This window comes from Pseudophryne corroboree, chromosome 6 (genome assembly GCF_028390025.1).
Source record: "Pseudophryne corroboree isolate aPseCor3 chromosome 6, aPseCor3.hap2, whole genome shotgun sequence".
NCBI lineage: Eukaryota > Metazoa > Chordata > Amphibia > Anura > Myobatrachidae > Pseudophryne > Pseudophryne corroboree.
In genome coordinates, this window is record NC_086449.1 from 839,989,805 (window position 1) to 840,009,609 (window position 19,805).

General features: G+C 44.3%; 1 protein-coding gene across 1 annotated transcript in view; it reads right to left on the bottom strand.

The window, feature by feature from the left end:
- PLEKHA5 (pleckstrin homology domain containing A5) overlaps positions 1 to 19,805 on the bottom strand; it is a 303,743-nt gene that overhangs the window by 132,126 nt on the left and 151,812 nt on the right. Inside the window, exon 11 of the mRNA XM_063930091.1 lies at positions 1,316 to 1,369. Coding sequence (XP_063786161.1) covers positions 1,316 to 1,369 — 54 coding nt within the window. The remainder of the gene's footprint in view (positions 1 to 1,315; positions 1,370 to 19,805) is intronic.

The window sequence follows — 19,805 nt, forward strand, 5'->3', positions numbered from 1 at the left end:
GCACCTACTGTATATACTGCTATCCCACATGACCCAGGAGCCGGGGTACCTACTGTATATACTGCTAGCCCACATGACTCAGGAGCCGGGGTACCTACTGTATATACTGCTATCCCACATGACTCCGGAGCCGGGGTACCTACTGTATATACTGCTATCCCACATGACTCAGGAGCCGGGGTACCTACTGTATATACTGCTATCCCACATGACTCAGGAGCCGGGGTGCCTACTGTATATACTGCTATCCCACATGACTCAGGAGCCGGGGTACCTACTGTATATACTGCTAGCCCACATGACTCAGGAGCCGGGGTACCTACTGTATATACTGCTATCCCACATGACTCAGGAGCCGGGGTGCCTACTGTATATACTGCTATCCCACATGACTCAGGAGCCGGGGTACCTACTGTATATACTGCTATCCCACATGACTCAGGAGCCGGGGTACCTACTGTATATACTGCTATCCCACATGACTCAGGAGCCGGGGTACCTACTGTATATACTGCTATCCCACATGACTCAGGAGCCGGGGTACCTCCTGTATATACTGCTATCCCACATGACTCAGGAGCCGGGGTACCTCCTGTATATACTGCTATCCCACATGACTCAGAAGCCGGGGTACCTACTGTATATACTGCTATCCCACATGACTCAGGAGCCGGGGTACCTCCTGTACATACTGCTAGCCCACATGACTCAGGAGCCGGGGTAACTACTGTACATACTGCTATCCCACATGACTCAGGAGCCGGGGTGCCTACTGTATATACTGCTAGCCCACATGACTCAGGAGCCGGGGTACCTACTGTATATACTGCTAGCCCACATGACTCAGGAGCCGGGGTACCTACTGTATATACTGCTAGCCCACATGACTCAGGAGCCGGGGTACCTACTGTATATACTGCTAGCCCACATGACTCAGGAGCCGGGGTACCTACTGTATATACTGCTATCCCACATGACTCAGGAGCCGGGGTACCTCCTGTATATACTGCTATCCCACATGACTCAGGAGCCGGGGTACCTCCTGTATATACTGCTAGCCCACATGACTCAGGAGCCGGGGTACCTACTGGAATACACGAATAATGCACAGTGCTGCAGACTCTAAGGGGCAATAATGAAAAAACAACAGATTTATTGTGGGCCCGGGAAAGACATAAAACAGTCTCATTCCTACACATGTCTACTGCAGGATAAAGGACATCAGAATTCTGCTCAGGTACAGGATGGGTTCAGAGTCAGGTCATAGAAACTCATCTAAACGCTGCAAATGCAGAGAAAACCTTCCAAATCCCACCTGGTCATCCACATAGATGAGGTTCCTCTGAAGATGATGTGAGAGAATCTCATTCTACCAGCCGCAGCAGCATTAAAGAATAAAGAGAGGACAGAGCAATGTGTAAGACAAAGCAGATTACACTTCTTCCACATCATGTTATATTCCCCAGCACAGATCTATGACATGCATTACTGATACATAGTATCACTCCCCACCTCATAATCACTGATACACAGCATCACTCCCCACCTCATCATCACTGATACATAGTATCACTCCCCACCTCATCATCACTGATACATAGTATCACTCCCCACCTCATCATCACTGATACATAGTATCACTCCCCACCTCATAATCACTGATACACAGCATCACTCCCCACCTCATCATCACTGATACATAGTATCACTCCCCACCTCATCATCACTGATACATAGTATCACTCCCGACCTCATCATCACTGATACATAGTATCACTCCCCACCTCATAATCACTGATACACAGTATCACTCCCCACCTCATAATCACTGATACACAGCATCACTCCCCACCTCATCATCACTGATACATAGTATCACTCCCCACCTCATCATCACTGATACATAGTATCACTCCCGACCTCATCATCACTGATACATAGTATCACTCCCCACCTCATAATCACTGATACACAGCATCACTCCCCACCTCATCATCACTGATACATAGCATCAGTCCCCACCTCATCCTCACTGATACATAGCATCACTCCTCACATCATCCTCACTGATACATAGCATCACTCCCCACATCACCCTCACTGATACATAGTATCACTCCCCACTTCATCCTCACTGATACATAGCATCACTCCCCACCTCATAATCACCGATACACAGCATCACTCCCCACCTCATCATCACTGATACATAGTATCACTCCCCACCTCATAATCACTGATACACAGCATCACTCCCCACCTCATCATCACTGATACATAGTATCACTCCCCACCTCATAATCACTGATACACAGCATCACTCCCCACCTCATCATCACTGATACATAGTATCACTCCCCACCTCATCATCACTGATACATAGTATCACTCCCGACCTCATCATCACTGATACATAGTATCACTCCCCACCTCATAATCACTGATACACAGCATCACTCCCCACCTCATCATCACTGATACATAGCATCACTCCCCACCTCATCCTCACTGATACATAGCATCACTCCTCACATCATCCTCACTGATACATAGCATCACTCCCCACATCACCCTCACTGATACATAGTATCACTCCCCACTTCATCCTCACTGATACATAGCATCACTCCCCACCTCATAATCACTGATACACAGCATCACTCCCCACCTCATCATCACTGATACATAGTATCACTCCCCACCTCATCCTCACTGATGCATAGCATCACTCCCCACCTCATCATCACTGATACATAGCATCACTCCTCACATCACCCTCACTGATACATAGTATCACTCCCCACATCACCCTTACTGATACATAGTATCACTCCCCACCTCATCCTCACTGATACATAGCATCACTCCCCACCTCATAATCACTGATACACAGCATCACTCCCCACCTTATCATCACTGATACATAGTATCACTCCCCACCTCATCATCACTGATACATAGTATCACTCCCCACCTCATCCTCACTGATACATAGCATCACTACCCACCTCATCCTCACTGATACATAGTATCACTCCTCACCTCATCATCACTGATACATAGTATCACTCCCCACCTCATCATCACTGATACATAGCATCACTCCCCACCTCATCATCACTGATACATAGTATCACTCCCCACCTCATAATCAGATACACAGCATCACTCCCCACCTCATCACTGATACATAGTATCACTCCCCACCTCATCATCACTGATACATAGTATCACTCCCCACCTCATAATCACTGATATACAGCATCACTCCCCACCTCATCATCACTGATACATAGTATCACTCCCCACCTCATCATCACTGATACATAGTATCACTCCCGACCTCATCATCACTGATAACTCCCCACCTCATAATCACTGATACACAGCATCACTCCCCACCTCATCATCACTGATACATAGCATCACTCCCCACCTCATCCTCACTGATACATAGCATCACTCCTCACATCATCCTCACTGATACATAGCATCACTCCTTACATCATCCTCACTGATACATAGCATCACTCCCCACTTCATCCTCACTGATACATAGCATCACTCCCCACCTCATAATCACTGATACACAGCATCACTCCCCACCTCATCATCACTGATACATAGTATCACTCCCCACCTCATCCTCACTGATGCATAGCATCACTCCCCACCTCATCATCACTGATGCATAGCATCACTCCTCACATCACCCTCACTGATACATAGTATCACTCCCCACATCACCCTTACTGATACATAGTATCACTCCCCACCTCATCCTCACTGATACATAGCATCACTCCCCACCTCATAATCACTGATACACAGCATCACTCCCCACCTTATCATCACTGATACATAGTATCACTCCCCACCTCATCATCACTGACACATAGTATCACTCCCCACCTCATCCTCACTGATACATAGCATCACTCCCCACCTCATCCTCACTGATACATAGTATCACTCCTCACCTCATCATCACTGATACATATAGTATCACTCCCCACCTCATCATCACTGATACATAGCATCACTCCCCACCTCATCATCACTGATACATAGTATCACTCCCCACCTCATCATCACTGATACATAGCATCACTCCCCACACCATCCTCACTGATACATAGTATCACTCCCCACCTCATAAATCACTGATACATAGTATAACTCCCCACACCATCCTCACTGATACAATCACTCCCCACCTCATCCTCACTGATACATAGTATCACTCCCCACACCATCCTCACTGATGCATAGTATAACTCCCCACACCATCCTCACTGACACATAGTATCACTCCCCACACCATCCTCACTGATGCATAGTATCACTCCCCACCCCATCCTCACTGATACATAGTATCACTCCCCACCTCATCCTCACTGATACATAGTATCACTCCCCACCTCATCATCACTGATACATAGTATCACTCCCCACCTCATCACTGATACATAGTATCACTCCCCACCTCATCCTCACTGATGCATAGCATCACTCCCCACCTCATCATCACTGATACATAGCATCACTCCTCACATCACCCTCACTGATACATAGTATCACTCCCCACATCACCCTTACTGACACATAGTATCACTCCCCACACCATCCTCACTGATGCATAGGATCACTCCCCACCTCATCCTCACTGATACATAGTATCAATCCCCACTGATACATAGTATCACTCCCCACCTCATCATCACTGATACATAGTATAACTCCCCACCTCATCATCACTGATACATAGTATAACTCCCCACCCCATCCTCACTGATACATAGTATAACTCCCCACACCATCCTCACTGATACATAGTATCACTCCCCACCTCATCCTCACTGATACATAGTATTACTCACCACATCATACTCACTGATACATAGTATCACTCCTCACCTCATCCTCACTGATACACAGTATCACTCCCCATCTCATCATCACTGATACATAGTATCACTCCCACCTCATCATCACTGATACATAGCATCACTCTTATCATCCTCACTGATACATAGTATCACTCCTCACCTCATCTTCACTGATACATAGCATCACTCCCCACATCATCCTCACTCTACATCACTGATACATAGTATCACTCCCCACATCATCCTCACGGATACATGGCATCAGTCCCCATATCATCCTCACTGATAAATAGTATCACTCCTCACCTCATCCTCACTAATACATAGCATCACTCCTCACCTCATCCTCACTGATACATAGTATCACTTCCCACCTCATCTTCACTGATACATAGTATCACTCCCCACATCATCCTCACTGACACAGTATCACTCCTCACCTCATCCTCACTGATACATAGCATCACTCCTCACCTCATCCTCACTGATACATAGTATCACTTCCCACATCATCCTCACTGACACACAGTATCACTCCTCACATCATCCTCCCTCTACATCACTGACACACAGTATCACTCCTCACATAATCCTCCCTCTACATCACTGACACACAGTATCATTCCCCACATCATCTTCAGGGACACATAGTATCACTCCCCACATCATCCTCACTGATACACAGTATCACTCCCCACCTCATCATCACTGATACATAGTATCACTCCCCACCTCATAATCACTGATACACAGTATAACTCCCCACACCATCCTCACTGATACATAGTATCACTCCCCACCCCATCCTCACTGATACATAGTATCACTCCTCACCTCATCCTCACTGATACATAGTATCACTCCTCACCTCATCCTCACTGATACATAGCATCACTCCTCACCTCATCCTCACTGATACATAGTATCACTTCCCACCTCATCTTCACTGATGCATAGCATCACTCCCCACACCATCCTCACTGATACATAGCATCACTCCCCACATCATCCTCACTCTACATCACTGATACATAGTATCACTCCCCACATCATCCTCACGGATACATAGCATCAGTCCCCATATCATCCTCACTGATACATAGTATCACTCCTCACCTCATCCTCACTGATACATAGCATCACTCCTCACCTCATCCTCACAGATACATAGTATCACTTCCCACCTCATCTTCACTGATGCATAGTATCACTCCCCACATCATCCTCACTGACACACAGTATCACTCCTCACATCATCCTCCCTCTACATCACTGACACACAGTATCATTCCTCACATCATCCTCCCTCTACATCACTGACACACAGTATCACTCCTCACATCATCCTCCCTCTACATCACTGACACACAGTATCACTCCCCACATCATCCTCACTGACACACAGTATCACTCCTCACATCATCCTCCCTCTACATCACTGACCCACAGTATCATTCCTCACATCATCCTCCCTCTACATCACTGACACACAGTATCACTTCCCACATCATCTTCAGGGACACACAGTATCACTCCCCACCTCATCCTCACTGATACATAGTATCACTCCCCACCTCATCATCCTCACTGATACATAGTATCACTCCCCGCATCATCCTCACTGATACATAGTATCACTACCCACATCATCCTCACTGATGCATAGTATCACTCCTGACATCATCCTCACTGATACATAGTATAACTCCACACCTCATCCTCACTGATACATAGTATAACTCCCCACCTCATCCTCACTGATACATAGTATCACTCCCCACCTCATCATCCTCACTGATACATAGTATCACTCCCATCATCTTCACTGATACATAGCATCACTCCCATCATCTTCACTGATGCATAGTATCACTCCCCACATCATCCTCACTGATACATAGCATCACTCACATCATCCTCACTGATACATAGTATCACTCCCCACATCATCCTCACTGATACATAGCATCACTCCCATCATCTTCACTGATACATAGCATCACTCCCATCATCTTCACTGATACATAGTATCACTCCCATCATCTTCACTGATACATAGTATCACTCCCCACATCATCCTCACTGATACATAGCATCACTCCCATCATCTTCACTGATACATAGCATCACTCCCCACCTCATAATCACTGATACACAGCATCACTCCCCACACCATCCTCACTGATACATAGTATCACTCCCATCATCTTCACTGATACATAGCATCACTCCCCACATCATCCTCACTGATACATAGTATCACTCCCCACCTCATCCTCACTGATACATAGCATCACTCCTCACCTCATCATCACTGAAACATAGCATCACTCCCATCATCTTCACTGATACATAGCATCACTCACATCATCCTCACTGATACACAGTATCACTCCCCACATCATCCTCACTGATACATAGCATCACTCCCATCATCTTCACTGATACATAGCATCACTCCCATCATCTTCACTGATACATAGTATCACTCCCATCATCTTCACTGATACATAGTATCACTCCCCACATCATCCTCACTGATACATAGCATCACTCCCATCATCTTCACTGATACATAGTATCACTCCCATCATCTTCACTGATACATAGTATCACTCACCACATCATCCTCACTGATACATAGCATCACTCCCCACATCATCCTCACTGATACATAGCATCACTCCCCACCTCATAATCACTGATACACGGCATCACTCCCCACACCATCCTCACTGATACATAGTATCACTCCCATCATCTTCACTGATACATAGCATCACTCCCCACATCATCCTCACTGATACATAGTATCACTCCCCACCTCATCCTCACTGATACATAGCAATATCATCCTCACTGATACATAGCATCACTCCCCACACCATCTTCACTGATACATAGCATCACTCCCCACACCATCCTCACTGATACATAGTATCACTCCCATCATCTTCACTGATGCATAGTATCACTCCCCACATCATCCTCACTGATACATAGCATCACTCCCCACATCATCCTCACTGATACATAGTATCACTCCCCACCTCATCCTCACTGATACATAGTATCACTCTCCACCTCATCCTCACTGATACATAGCATCACTCCCATCATCTTCACTGATACATAGCATCACTCCCCACATCATCCTCAATGATACATAGTATCACTCCCCACATCATCCTCACTGATACATAGTATCACTCCCCACCTCATCCTCACTGATACATAGTATCACTCTCCACCTCATCCTCACGGATACATAGCATCACTCCCCACACCATCATCACTGATACATAGTATCACTCCCCACTTCATCCTCACAGATACATAGCATCACTCCCCACATCATCCTCACTGATACATAGCATCACTCTCCACCTCATCCTCACTGATACATAGTATCACTCCCCACCTCATCCTCACTGATACATAGTATCACTCCCCACCTCATCCTCACTGATACATAGTATCACTCCCCACCTCATCCTCACTGATACATAGCATCACTCCCATCATCTTCACTGATACATAGCATCACTCCCCACATCATCCTCAATGATACATAGTATCACTCCCCACATCATCCTCACGGATACATAGTATCACTCCCCACATCATCCTCACTGATACATAGTATCACTCTCCACCTCATCCTCACTGATACATAGCATCACTCCCCACACCATTATCACTGATACATAGTATCACTCCCCACTTCATCCTCACAGATACATAGCATCACTCCCCACATCATCCTCACGCTACATCACTGACGCACATTGTATACATGAGTATTAGTACATGTCACACGGGCCTTGCATACTATGAATGTATGCAGTGCACTACACTCACACAAATAATGTCATGTAAAGATTTTAGGCAGAAAGTCAGATTGGTTCCAGTTACGTGAAAGTAACATAATGGGATCTGCAATTTACACACGTGTAAGAATCTTGACATTTCCTGCGGCAGCAGCTTCACTGTGCAGAGATTGCTGGATCTCAGGGAAATGTGACAGAAATAAATGTATGACCCCTGTGAGCTCGATGCTAATGATTTACCATTTGGTTCATGCTGTAAGATGAAGAGGAACTGTCCATACATTACACGTCATCATGTAGAGGAGACACACACACGTGACAAGGTACAGTACATGCATGATGTGGGGCTATTAGTCTGGGTAGTATAGGCAGTGCATTGCTGACATGCGACAGGGTACACTACACGTATATTGTGGTACATAGTGCACTGCTGACACATGAGAGGGTACAGTACATGTATGATGTTGTATATAGTGCACTGCTGATACATGAGAGGGTACAGTACATGTATGATGTGGTATATAGTGCATTGCTGACATGCGACAGGGTACACTACACGTATATTGTGGTACATAGTGCACTGCTGACACATGAGAGGGTACAGTACATGTATGATGTGGTACATAGTGCACTGCTGACACATGAGAGGGTACAGTACATGTATGATGTGGTATATAGTGCACTGCTGACACATGAGAGGGTACAGTACATGTAGTGCACTGCTGACACATGAGAGGGTACACTACACGTATATTGTGGTACATAGTGCACTGCTGATACATGAGAGGGTACAGTACATGTATGATGTGGTACATAGTGCACTGCTGACACATGACAGGGAACATTACATGTATGATGTGGTATATAGTGCACTGCTGATACATGAGAGGGTACAGTACATGTAGTGCACTGCTGACACATGAGAGGGTACACTACACGTATATTGTGGTACATAGTGCACTGCTGATACATGAGAGGGTACAGTACATGTATGATGTGGTATATAGTGCACTGCTGACACATGACAGGGAACAGTACATGTATGATGTGGTATATAGTGCACTGCTGACACATGAGAGGGTACAGTACATGTATGATGTGGTACATAGTGCACTGCTGACACATGAGAGGGTACACTACACGTATATTGTGGTACATAGTGCACTGCTGATACATGAGAGGGTACAGTACATGTATGATGTGGTATATAGTGCACTGCTGACACATGAGAGGGTACAGTACATGTATGATGTGGTACATAGTGCACTGTTGACACATGAGAGGGTACAGTACATGTATGATGTGGTATATAGTGCACTGCTGACACATGAGAGGGTACACTACACGTATATTGTGGTACATAGTGCACTGCTGATACATGAGAGGGTACAGTACATGTATGATGTGGTATATAGTGCACTGCTGACACATGACAGGGAACAGTACATGTATGATGTGGTATATAGTGCACTGCTGACACATGAGAGGGTACAGTACATGTATGATGTGGTACATAGTGCACTGCTGACACATGAGAGGGTACACTACACGTATATTGTGGTACATAGTGCACTGCTGATACATGAGAGGGTACAGTACATGTATGATGTGGTATATAGTGCACTGCTGACACATGAGAGGGTACAGTACATGTATGATGTGGTACATAGTGCACTGTTGACACATGAGAGGGTACAGTACATGTATATTGTGGTACATAGTGCACTGCTGATACATGAGAGGGTACAGTACATGTATGATGTGGTACATAGTGCACTGCTGATACATGAGAGGGTACAGTACATGTATGATGTGGTATATAGTGCACTGCTGACACATGACAGGGAACAGTACATGTATGATGTGGTATATAGTGCACTGCTGACACATGAGAGGGTACAGTACATGTATGATGTGGTACATAGTGCACTGCTGATACATGAGAGGGTACAGTACATGTATGAGGTGATATATAGTGCACTGCTGACACATGAGAGGGTACAGTACATGTATATTGTGGTACATAGTGCACTGCTGACACATGAGAGGGTACAGTACATGTATGATGTGGTACATAGTGCACTGCTGACACATGACAGGGAACAGTACATGTATGATGTGGTACATAGTGCACTGCTGACACATGAGAGGGTACAGTACATGTATGATGTGGTACATAGTGCACTGCTGACACATGACAGGGAACAGTACATGTATGATGTGATATATAGTGCACTGCTGATACATGAGAGGGTACAGTACATGTATGATGTGGTATATAGTGCACTGCTGACACATGACAGGGAACAGTACATGTATGATGTGGTATATAGTGCACTGCTGACACATGACATGGAACAGTACATGTATGATGTGGTATATAGTGCACTGCTGATACATGAGAGGGTACAGTACATGTATGTATGTATGATGTGGTACATAGTGCACTGCTGACATATGAGAGGGTACAGTACATGTATGATGTGATATATAGTGCACTGCTGACACATGACAGGGTACAGTACATGTATGATGTGGTATATAGTGCACTGCTGACACATGAGAGGGAATTGACACATGAGAGGGTACAGTACATGTACATAGTGCACTGCTGACACATGAGAGGGTACAGTACATGTATGATGTGGTACATAGTGCACTGCTGACACATGACAGGGAACAGTACATGTATGATGTGATATATAGTGCACTGCTGATACATGAGAGGGTACAGTACATGTATGATGTGGTATATAGTGCACTGCTGACACATGACAGGGAACAGTACATGTATGATGTGGTATATAGTGCACTGCTGACACATGACATGGAACAGTACATGTATGATGTGGTATATAGTGCACTGCTGATACATGAGAGGGTACAGTACATGTATGATGTGGTACATAGTGCACTGCTGACATATGAGAGGGTACAGTACATGTATGATGTGATATATAGTGCACTGCTGACACATGACAGGGTACAGTACATGTATGATGTGGTATATAGTGCACTGCTGACACATGAGAGGGTACAGTACATGTACATAGTGCACTGCTGACACATGAGAGGCTACAGTACATGTATGATGTGGTATATAGTGCACTGCTGATACATGAGAGGGTACAGTACATGTATGATGTGGTACATAGTGCACTGCTGATACATGAGAGGGTAAAGTACATGTATGATGTGGTATATAGTGCACTGCTGATACATGAGAGGGTACAGTACATGTATGATGTGGTATGTAGTGCACTGCTGACACATGAGAGGGTACAGTACATGTGGTACATAGTGCACTGCTGACACATGAGAGGGTACAGTACATGTATGATGTGGTATATAGTGCACTGCTGACACATGAGAGGGTACAGTACATGTAGTGCACTGCTGACACATGAGAGGGTACAGTACATGTATGATGTGGTATATAGTGCACTGCTGACATGACAGGGAACAGTACATGTATGTACATAGTGCACTGCTGACACATGAGAGGGTACAGTACATGTATGATGCATAGTGCACTGCTGACACATGAGAGGGAATAGTACATGTATGATGTGGTATATAGTGCACTGCTGACACATGACAGGGAACAGTACATGTATGATGCATAGTGCACTGCTGACACATGAGAGGGAATAGTACATGTATGATGTGGTATATAGTGCACTGCTGACACATGACAGGGTACAGTACATGTATGATGTGGTATATAGTGCACTGCTGATACATGAGAGGGTACAGTACATGTATGATGTGGTATATAGTGCACTGCTGACACATGAGAGGGTACAGTACATGTATGACGTGGTATATAGTGCACTGCTGACACATGACAGGGAACAGTACATGTATGATGTGGTATATAGTGCACTGCTGACACATGAGAGGGTACAGTACATGTATGATGCACTGCTGACACATGAGAGGGTACACTACACGTATATTGTGGTACATAGTGCACTGCTGATACATGAGAGGGTACAGTACATGTATGATGTGGTATATAGTGCACTGCTGATACATGAGAGGGTACAGTACATGTATGATGTGGTATATAGTGCACTGCTGATACATGAGAGGGTACAGTACATGTATGATGTGGTATATAGTGCACTGCTGATACATGAGAGGGTACAGTACATGTATGATGTGGTATATAGTGCACTGCTGATACATGAGAGGGTACAGTACATGTATGATGTGGTACATAGTGCACTGCTGACACATGAGAGGGTACAGTACATGTATGATGTGGTACATAGTGCACTGCTGATACATGAGAGGGTACAGTACATGTATATTGTGGTACATAGTGCACTGCTGATACATGAGAGGGTACAGTACATGTATGATGTGGTACATAGTGCACTGCTGATACATGAGAGGGTACAGTACATGTATGATGTGGTACATAGTGCACTGCTGACACATGAGAGGGTACAGTACATGTATATTGTGGTACATAGTGCACTGCTGATACATGAGAGGGTACAGTACATGTATGATGTGGTATATAGTGCACTGCTGATACATGAGAGGGTACAGTACATGTATGATGTGGTATATAGTGCACTGCTGACACATGAGAGGGTACAGTACATGTATGATGTGGTATATAGTGCACTGCTGACACATGACAGGGAACAGTACATGTATGATGTGGTATATAGTGCACTGCTGACACATGAGAGGGTACAGTACATGTATGATGTGGTACATAGTGCACTGCTGACACATGAGAGGGTACACTACACGTATATTGTGGTACATAGTGCACTGCTGATACATGAGAGGGTACAGTACATGTATGATGTGGTATATAGTGCACTGCTGATACATGAGAGGGTACAGTACATGTATGATGTGGTATATAGTGCACTGCTGATACATGAGAGGGTACAGTACATGTATGATGTGGTATATAGTGCACTGCTGATACATGAGAGGGTACAGTACATGTATGATGTGGTATATAGTGCACTGCTGATACATGAGAGGGTACAGTACATGTATGATGTGGTACATAGAGCACTGCTGACACATGAGAGGGTACAGTACATGTATGATGTGGTACATAGTGCACTGCTGATACATGAGAGGGTACAGTACATGTATATTGTGGTACATAGTGCACTGCTGATACATGAGAGGGTACAGTACATGTATGATGTGGTACATAGTGCACTGCTGATACATGAGAGGGTACAGTACATGTATGATGTGGTATATAGTGCACTGCTGATACATGAGAGGGTACAGTACATGTATGATGTGGTACATAGTGCACTGCTGACACATGAGAGGGTACAGTACATGTATGTATGATGTGGTACATAGTGCACTGCTGATACATGAGAGGGTACAGTACATGTATATTGTGGTACATAGTGCACTGCTGACACATGAGAAGGTACAGTACATGTATGGTACATGAGAGGGTACAGTACATGTATGATGTGGTATATAGTGCACTGCTGATACATGAGAGGGTACAGTACATGTATGATGTGGTACATAGAGCACTGCTGACACATGAGAGGGTACAGTACATGTATGATGTGGTACATAGTGCACTGCTGATACATGAGAGGGTACAGTACATGTATGATGTGGTACATAGTGCACTGCTGACACATGAGAAGGTACAGTACATGTATGGTACATGAGAGGGTACAGTACATGTATGATGTGGTACATGAGAGGGTAGTGCACTGCTGACACATGAGAGGGTACAGTACATGTATGATGTGGTATATAGTGCACTGCTGACACATGAGAGGGTACAGTACATGTATGATGTGGTACATGAGAGGGTACAGTACATGTATGATGTGGTATGTAGTGCACTGCTGACACATGACAGGTTAAAGTACATGTATGATGTGGTATATAGTGCACTGCTGACACATGAGAGGGTACAGCACATGTATGATGTGGTATATAGTGCACTGCTGACACATGAGAGGGTACAGTACATGTATGATGTGATATATAGTGCACTGCTGACACATGAGAGGGTACAGTACATGTATGATGTGATATATAGTGCACTGCTGATACATGAGAGGGTACAGTACATGTATGATGTGGTATATAGTGCACTGCTGATACATGAGAGGGTACAGTACATGTATGATGTGGTACATGAGAGGGTACAGTACATGTATGATGTGATATATAGTGCACTGCTGACACATGACAGGGAACAGTACATGTATGATGTGGTATATAGTGCACTGCTGACACATGAGAGGGTACAGTACATGTATGATGTGGTATGTAGTGCACTGCTGACACATGACAGGTTAAAGTACATGTATGATGTGGTATGTAGTGCACTGCTGACACATGACAGGTTAAAGTACATGTATGATGTGGTATATAGTGCACTGCTGACACATGAGAGGGTACAGCACATGTATGATGTGGTATATAGTGCACTGCTGACACATGAGAGGGTACAGTACATGTATGATGTGATATATAGTGCACTGCTGACACATGAGAGGGTACAGTACATGTATGATGTGGTATATAGTGCACTGCTGATACATGAGAGGGTACAGTACATGTATGATGTGGTATATAGTGCACTGCTGACACATGACAGGGTACAGTACATGTATGATGTGGTATATAGTGCACTGCTGACACATGAGAGGGAATAGTACATGTACATAGTGCACTGCTGACACATGAGAGGGTACAGTACATGTCTGATGTGGTATATAGTGCACTGCTGATACATGAGAGGGTACAGTACATGTATGATGTGGTACATAGTGCACTGCTGACACATGAGAGGGTACAGTACATGTATGATGTGGTACATGAGAGGGTACAGTACATGTATGATGTGGTACATGAGAGGGTACAGTACATGTATGATGTGGTATATAGTGCACTGCTGATACATGAGAGGGTACAGTACATGTATGATGTGGTATATAGTGCACTGCTGATACATGAGAGGGTACAGTACATGTATGATGTGGTATATAGTGCACTGCTGATACATGAGAGGGTACAGTACATGTATGATGTGGTATATAGTGCACTGCTGATACATGAGAGGGTACAGTACATGTATGATGTGGTACATAGAGCACTGCTGACACATGAGAGGGTACAGTACATGTATGATGTGGTACATAGTGCACTGCTGATACATGAGAGGGTACAGTACATGTATATTGTGGTACATAGTGCACTGCTGATACATGAGAGGGTACAGTACATGTATGATGTGGTACATAGTGCACTGCTGATACATGAGAGGGTACAGTACATGTATGATGTGGTATATAGTGCACTGCTGATACATGAGAGGGTACAGTACATGTATGATGTGGTACATAGTGCACTGCTGACACATGAGAGGGTACAGTACATGTATGTATGATGTGGTACATAGTGCACTGCTGATACATGAGAGGGTACAGTACATGTATATTGTGGTACATAGTGCACTGCTGACACATGAGAAGGTACAGTACATGTATGGTACATGAGAGGGTACAGTACATGTATGATGTGGTATATAGTGCACTGCTGATACATGAGAGGGTACAGTACATGTATGATGTGGTACATAGAGCACTGCTGACACATGAGAGGGTACAGTACATGTATGATGTGGTACATAGTGCACTGCTGATACATGAGAGGGTACAGTACATGTATGATGTGGTACATAGTGCACTGCTGACACATGAGAAGGTACAGTACATGTATGGTACATGAGAGGGTACAGTACATGTATGATGTGGTACATGAGAGGGTAGTGCACTGCTGACACATGAGAGGGTACAGTACATGTATGATGTGGTATATAGTGCACTGCTGACACATGAGAGGGTACAGTACATGTATGATGTGGTACATGAGAGGGTACAGTACATGTATGATGTGGTATGTAGTGCACTGCTGACACATGACAGGTTAAAGTACATGTATGATGTGGTATATAGTGCACTGCTGACACATGAGAGGGTACAGCACATGTATGATGTGGTATATAGTGCACTGCTGACACATGAGAGGGTACAGTACATGTATGATGTGATATATAGTGCACTGCTGACACATGAGAGGGTACAGTACATGTATGATGTGATATATAGTGCACTGCTGATACATGAGAGGGTACAGTACATGTATGATGTGGTATATAGTGCACTGCTGATACATGAGAGGGTACAGTACATGTATGATGTGGTACATGAGAGGGTACAGTACATGTATGATGTGATATATAGTGCACTGCTGACACATGACAGGGAACAGTACATGTATGATGTGGTATATAGTGCACTGCTGACACATGAGAGGGTACAGTACATGTATGATGTGGTATGTAGTGCACTGCTGACACATGACAGGTTAAAGTACATGTATGATGTGGTATGTAGTGCACTGCTGACACATGACAGGTTAAAGTACATGTATGATGTGGTATATAGTGCACTGCTGACACATGAGAGGGTACAGCACATGTATGATGTGGTATATAGTGCACTGCTGACACATGAGAGGGTACAGTACATGTATGATGTGATATATAGTGCACTGCTGACACATGAGAGGGTACAGTACATGTATGATGTGGTATATAGTGCACTGCTGATACATGAGAGGGTACAGTACATGTATGATGTGGTATATAGTGCACTGCTGACACATGACAGGGTACAGTACATGTATGATGTGGTATATAGTGCACTGCTGACACATGAGAGGGAATAGTACATGTACATAGTGCACTGCTGACACATGAGAGGGTACAGTACATGTCTGATGTGGTATATAGTGCACTGCTGATACATGAGAGGGTACAGTACATGTATGATGTGGTACATAGTGCACTGCTGACACATGAGAGGGTACAGTACATGTATGATGTGGTATATAGTGCACTGCTGATACATGAGAGGGTACAGTACAATAGTGCACTGCTGACACATGAGAGGGTACAGTACATGTCTGATGTGGTATATAGTGCACTGCTGATACATGAGAGGGTACAGTACATGTATGATGTGGTACATAGTGCACTGCTGACACATGAGAGGGTACAGTACATGTATGATGTGGTATATAGTGCACTGCTGATACATGAGAGGGTACAGTACATGTATGATGTGGTACATAGTGCACTGCTGACACATGAGAGGGTACAGTACATGTATGTATGATGTGGTACATAGTGCACTGCTGATACATGAGAGGGTACAGTACATGTATATTGTGGTACATAGTGCACTGCTGATACATGAGAGGGTACAGTACATGTAGTGCACTGCTGATACATGAGAGGGTACAGTACATGTATGATGTGGTACATAGTGCACTGCTGACACATGAGAGGGTACAGTACATGTATGATGTGGTACATAGTGCACTGCTGATACATGAGAGGGTACAGTACATGTATATTGTGGTACATAGTGCACTGCTGACACATGAGAGGGTACAGTACATGTATGATGTGGTATGTAGTGCACTGCTGATACATGAGAGGGTACAGTACATGTATGATGTGGTACATAGTGCACTGCTGACACATGAGAAGGTACAGTACATGTATGGTACATGAGAGGGTACAGTACATGTATGATGTGGTACATGAGAGGGTACAGTACATGTATGATGTGGTACATGAGAGGGTACAGTACATGTATGATGTGGTACATGAGAGGGTACAGTACATGTATGATGTGGTACATGAGAGGGTACAGTACATGTATGATGTGGTACATAGTGCACTGCTGATACATGAGAGGGTACAGTACATGTATATTGTGGTACATAGTGCACTGCTGACACATGAGAGGGTACAGTACATGTATGATGTGGTACATAGTGCACTGCTGATACATGAGAGGGTACAGTACATGTATGATGTGGTACATAGTGCACTGCTGACACATGAGAAGGTACAGTACATGTATGGTACATGAGAGGGTACAGTACATGTATGATGTGGTACATGAGAGGGTACAGTATATGTATGATGTGGTACATGAGAGGGTACAGTACATGTATGATGTGGTACATGAGAGGGTACAGTACATGTATGATGTGGTACATGAGAGGGTACAGTACATGTATGATGTGGTACATGAGAGGGTACAGTACATGTATGATGTGGTATATAGTGCACTGCTGACACATGAGGGAATAGTACATGTATGATGTGGTATATAGTGCACTGCTGACACATGAGAGGGAATAGTACATGTATGATGTGGTATATAGTGCACTGCTGACACATGAGAGGGTACAGTACATGTATGATGTAGTATATAGTGCAGTGCTGACACATGAGAGGGTACAGTACATGTATGATGTGGTATATAGTGCACTGCTGACACATGAGAGGGTACAGTACATGTATGATGTGGTATATAGTGCACTGCTGATACATGAGAGGGTACAGTACATGTATATTGTGGTACATAGTGCACTGCTGATACATGAGAGGGTACAGTACATGTAGTGCACTGCTGATACATGAGAGGGTACAGTACATGTATGATGTGGTACATAGTGCACTGCTGACACATGAGAGGGTACAGTACATGTATGATGTGGTACATAGTGCACTGCTGACACATGAGAGGGTACATTACATGTATGATGTGGTACATGAGAGGGTACAGTACATGTATGATGTGGTACATAGTGCACTGCTGACACATGAGAGGGTACAGTACATGTATGATGTGGTACATGAGAGGGTACAGTACATGTATGATGTGGTATATAGTGCACTGCTGACACATGACAGGGTACAGTACATGTATGATGTGGTATATAGTGCACTGCTGACACATGAGAGGGAATAGTACATGTACATAGTGCACTGCTGACACATGAGAGGGTACAGTACATGTATGATGTGGTATATAGTGCACTGCTGATACATGAGAGGGTACAGTACATGTATGATGTGGTACATAGTGCACTGCTGACACATGAGAGGGTACAGTACATGTATGATGTGGTATATAGTGCACTGCTGACACATGACAGGGTACAGTACATGTATGATGTGGTATATAGTGCACTG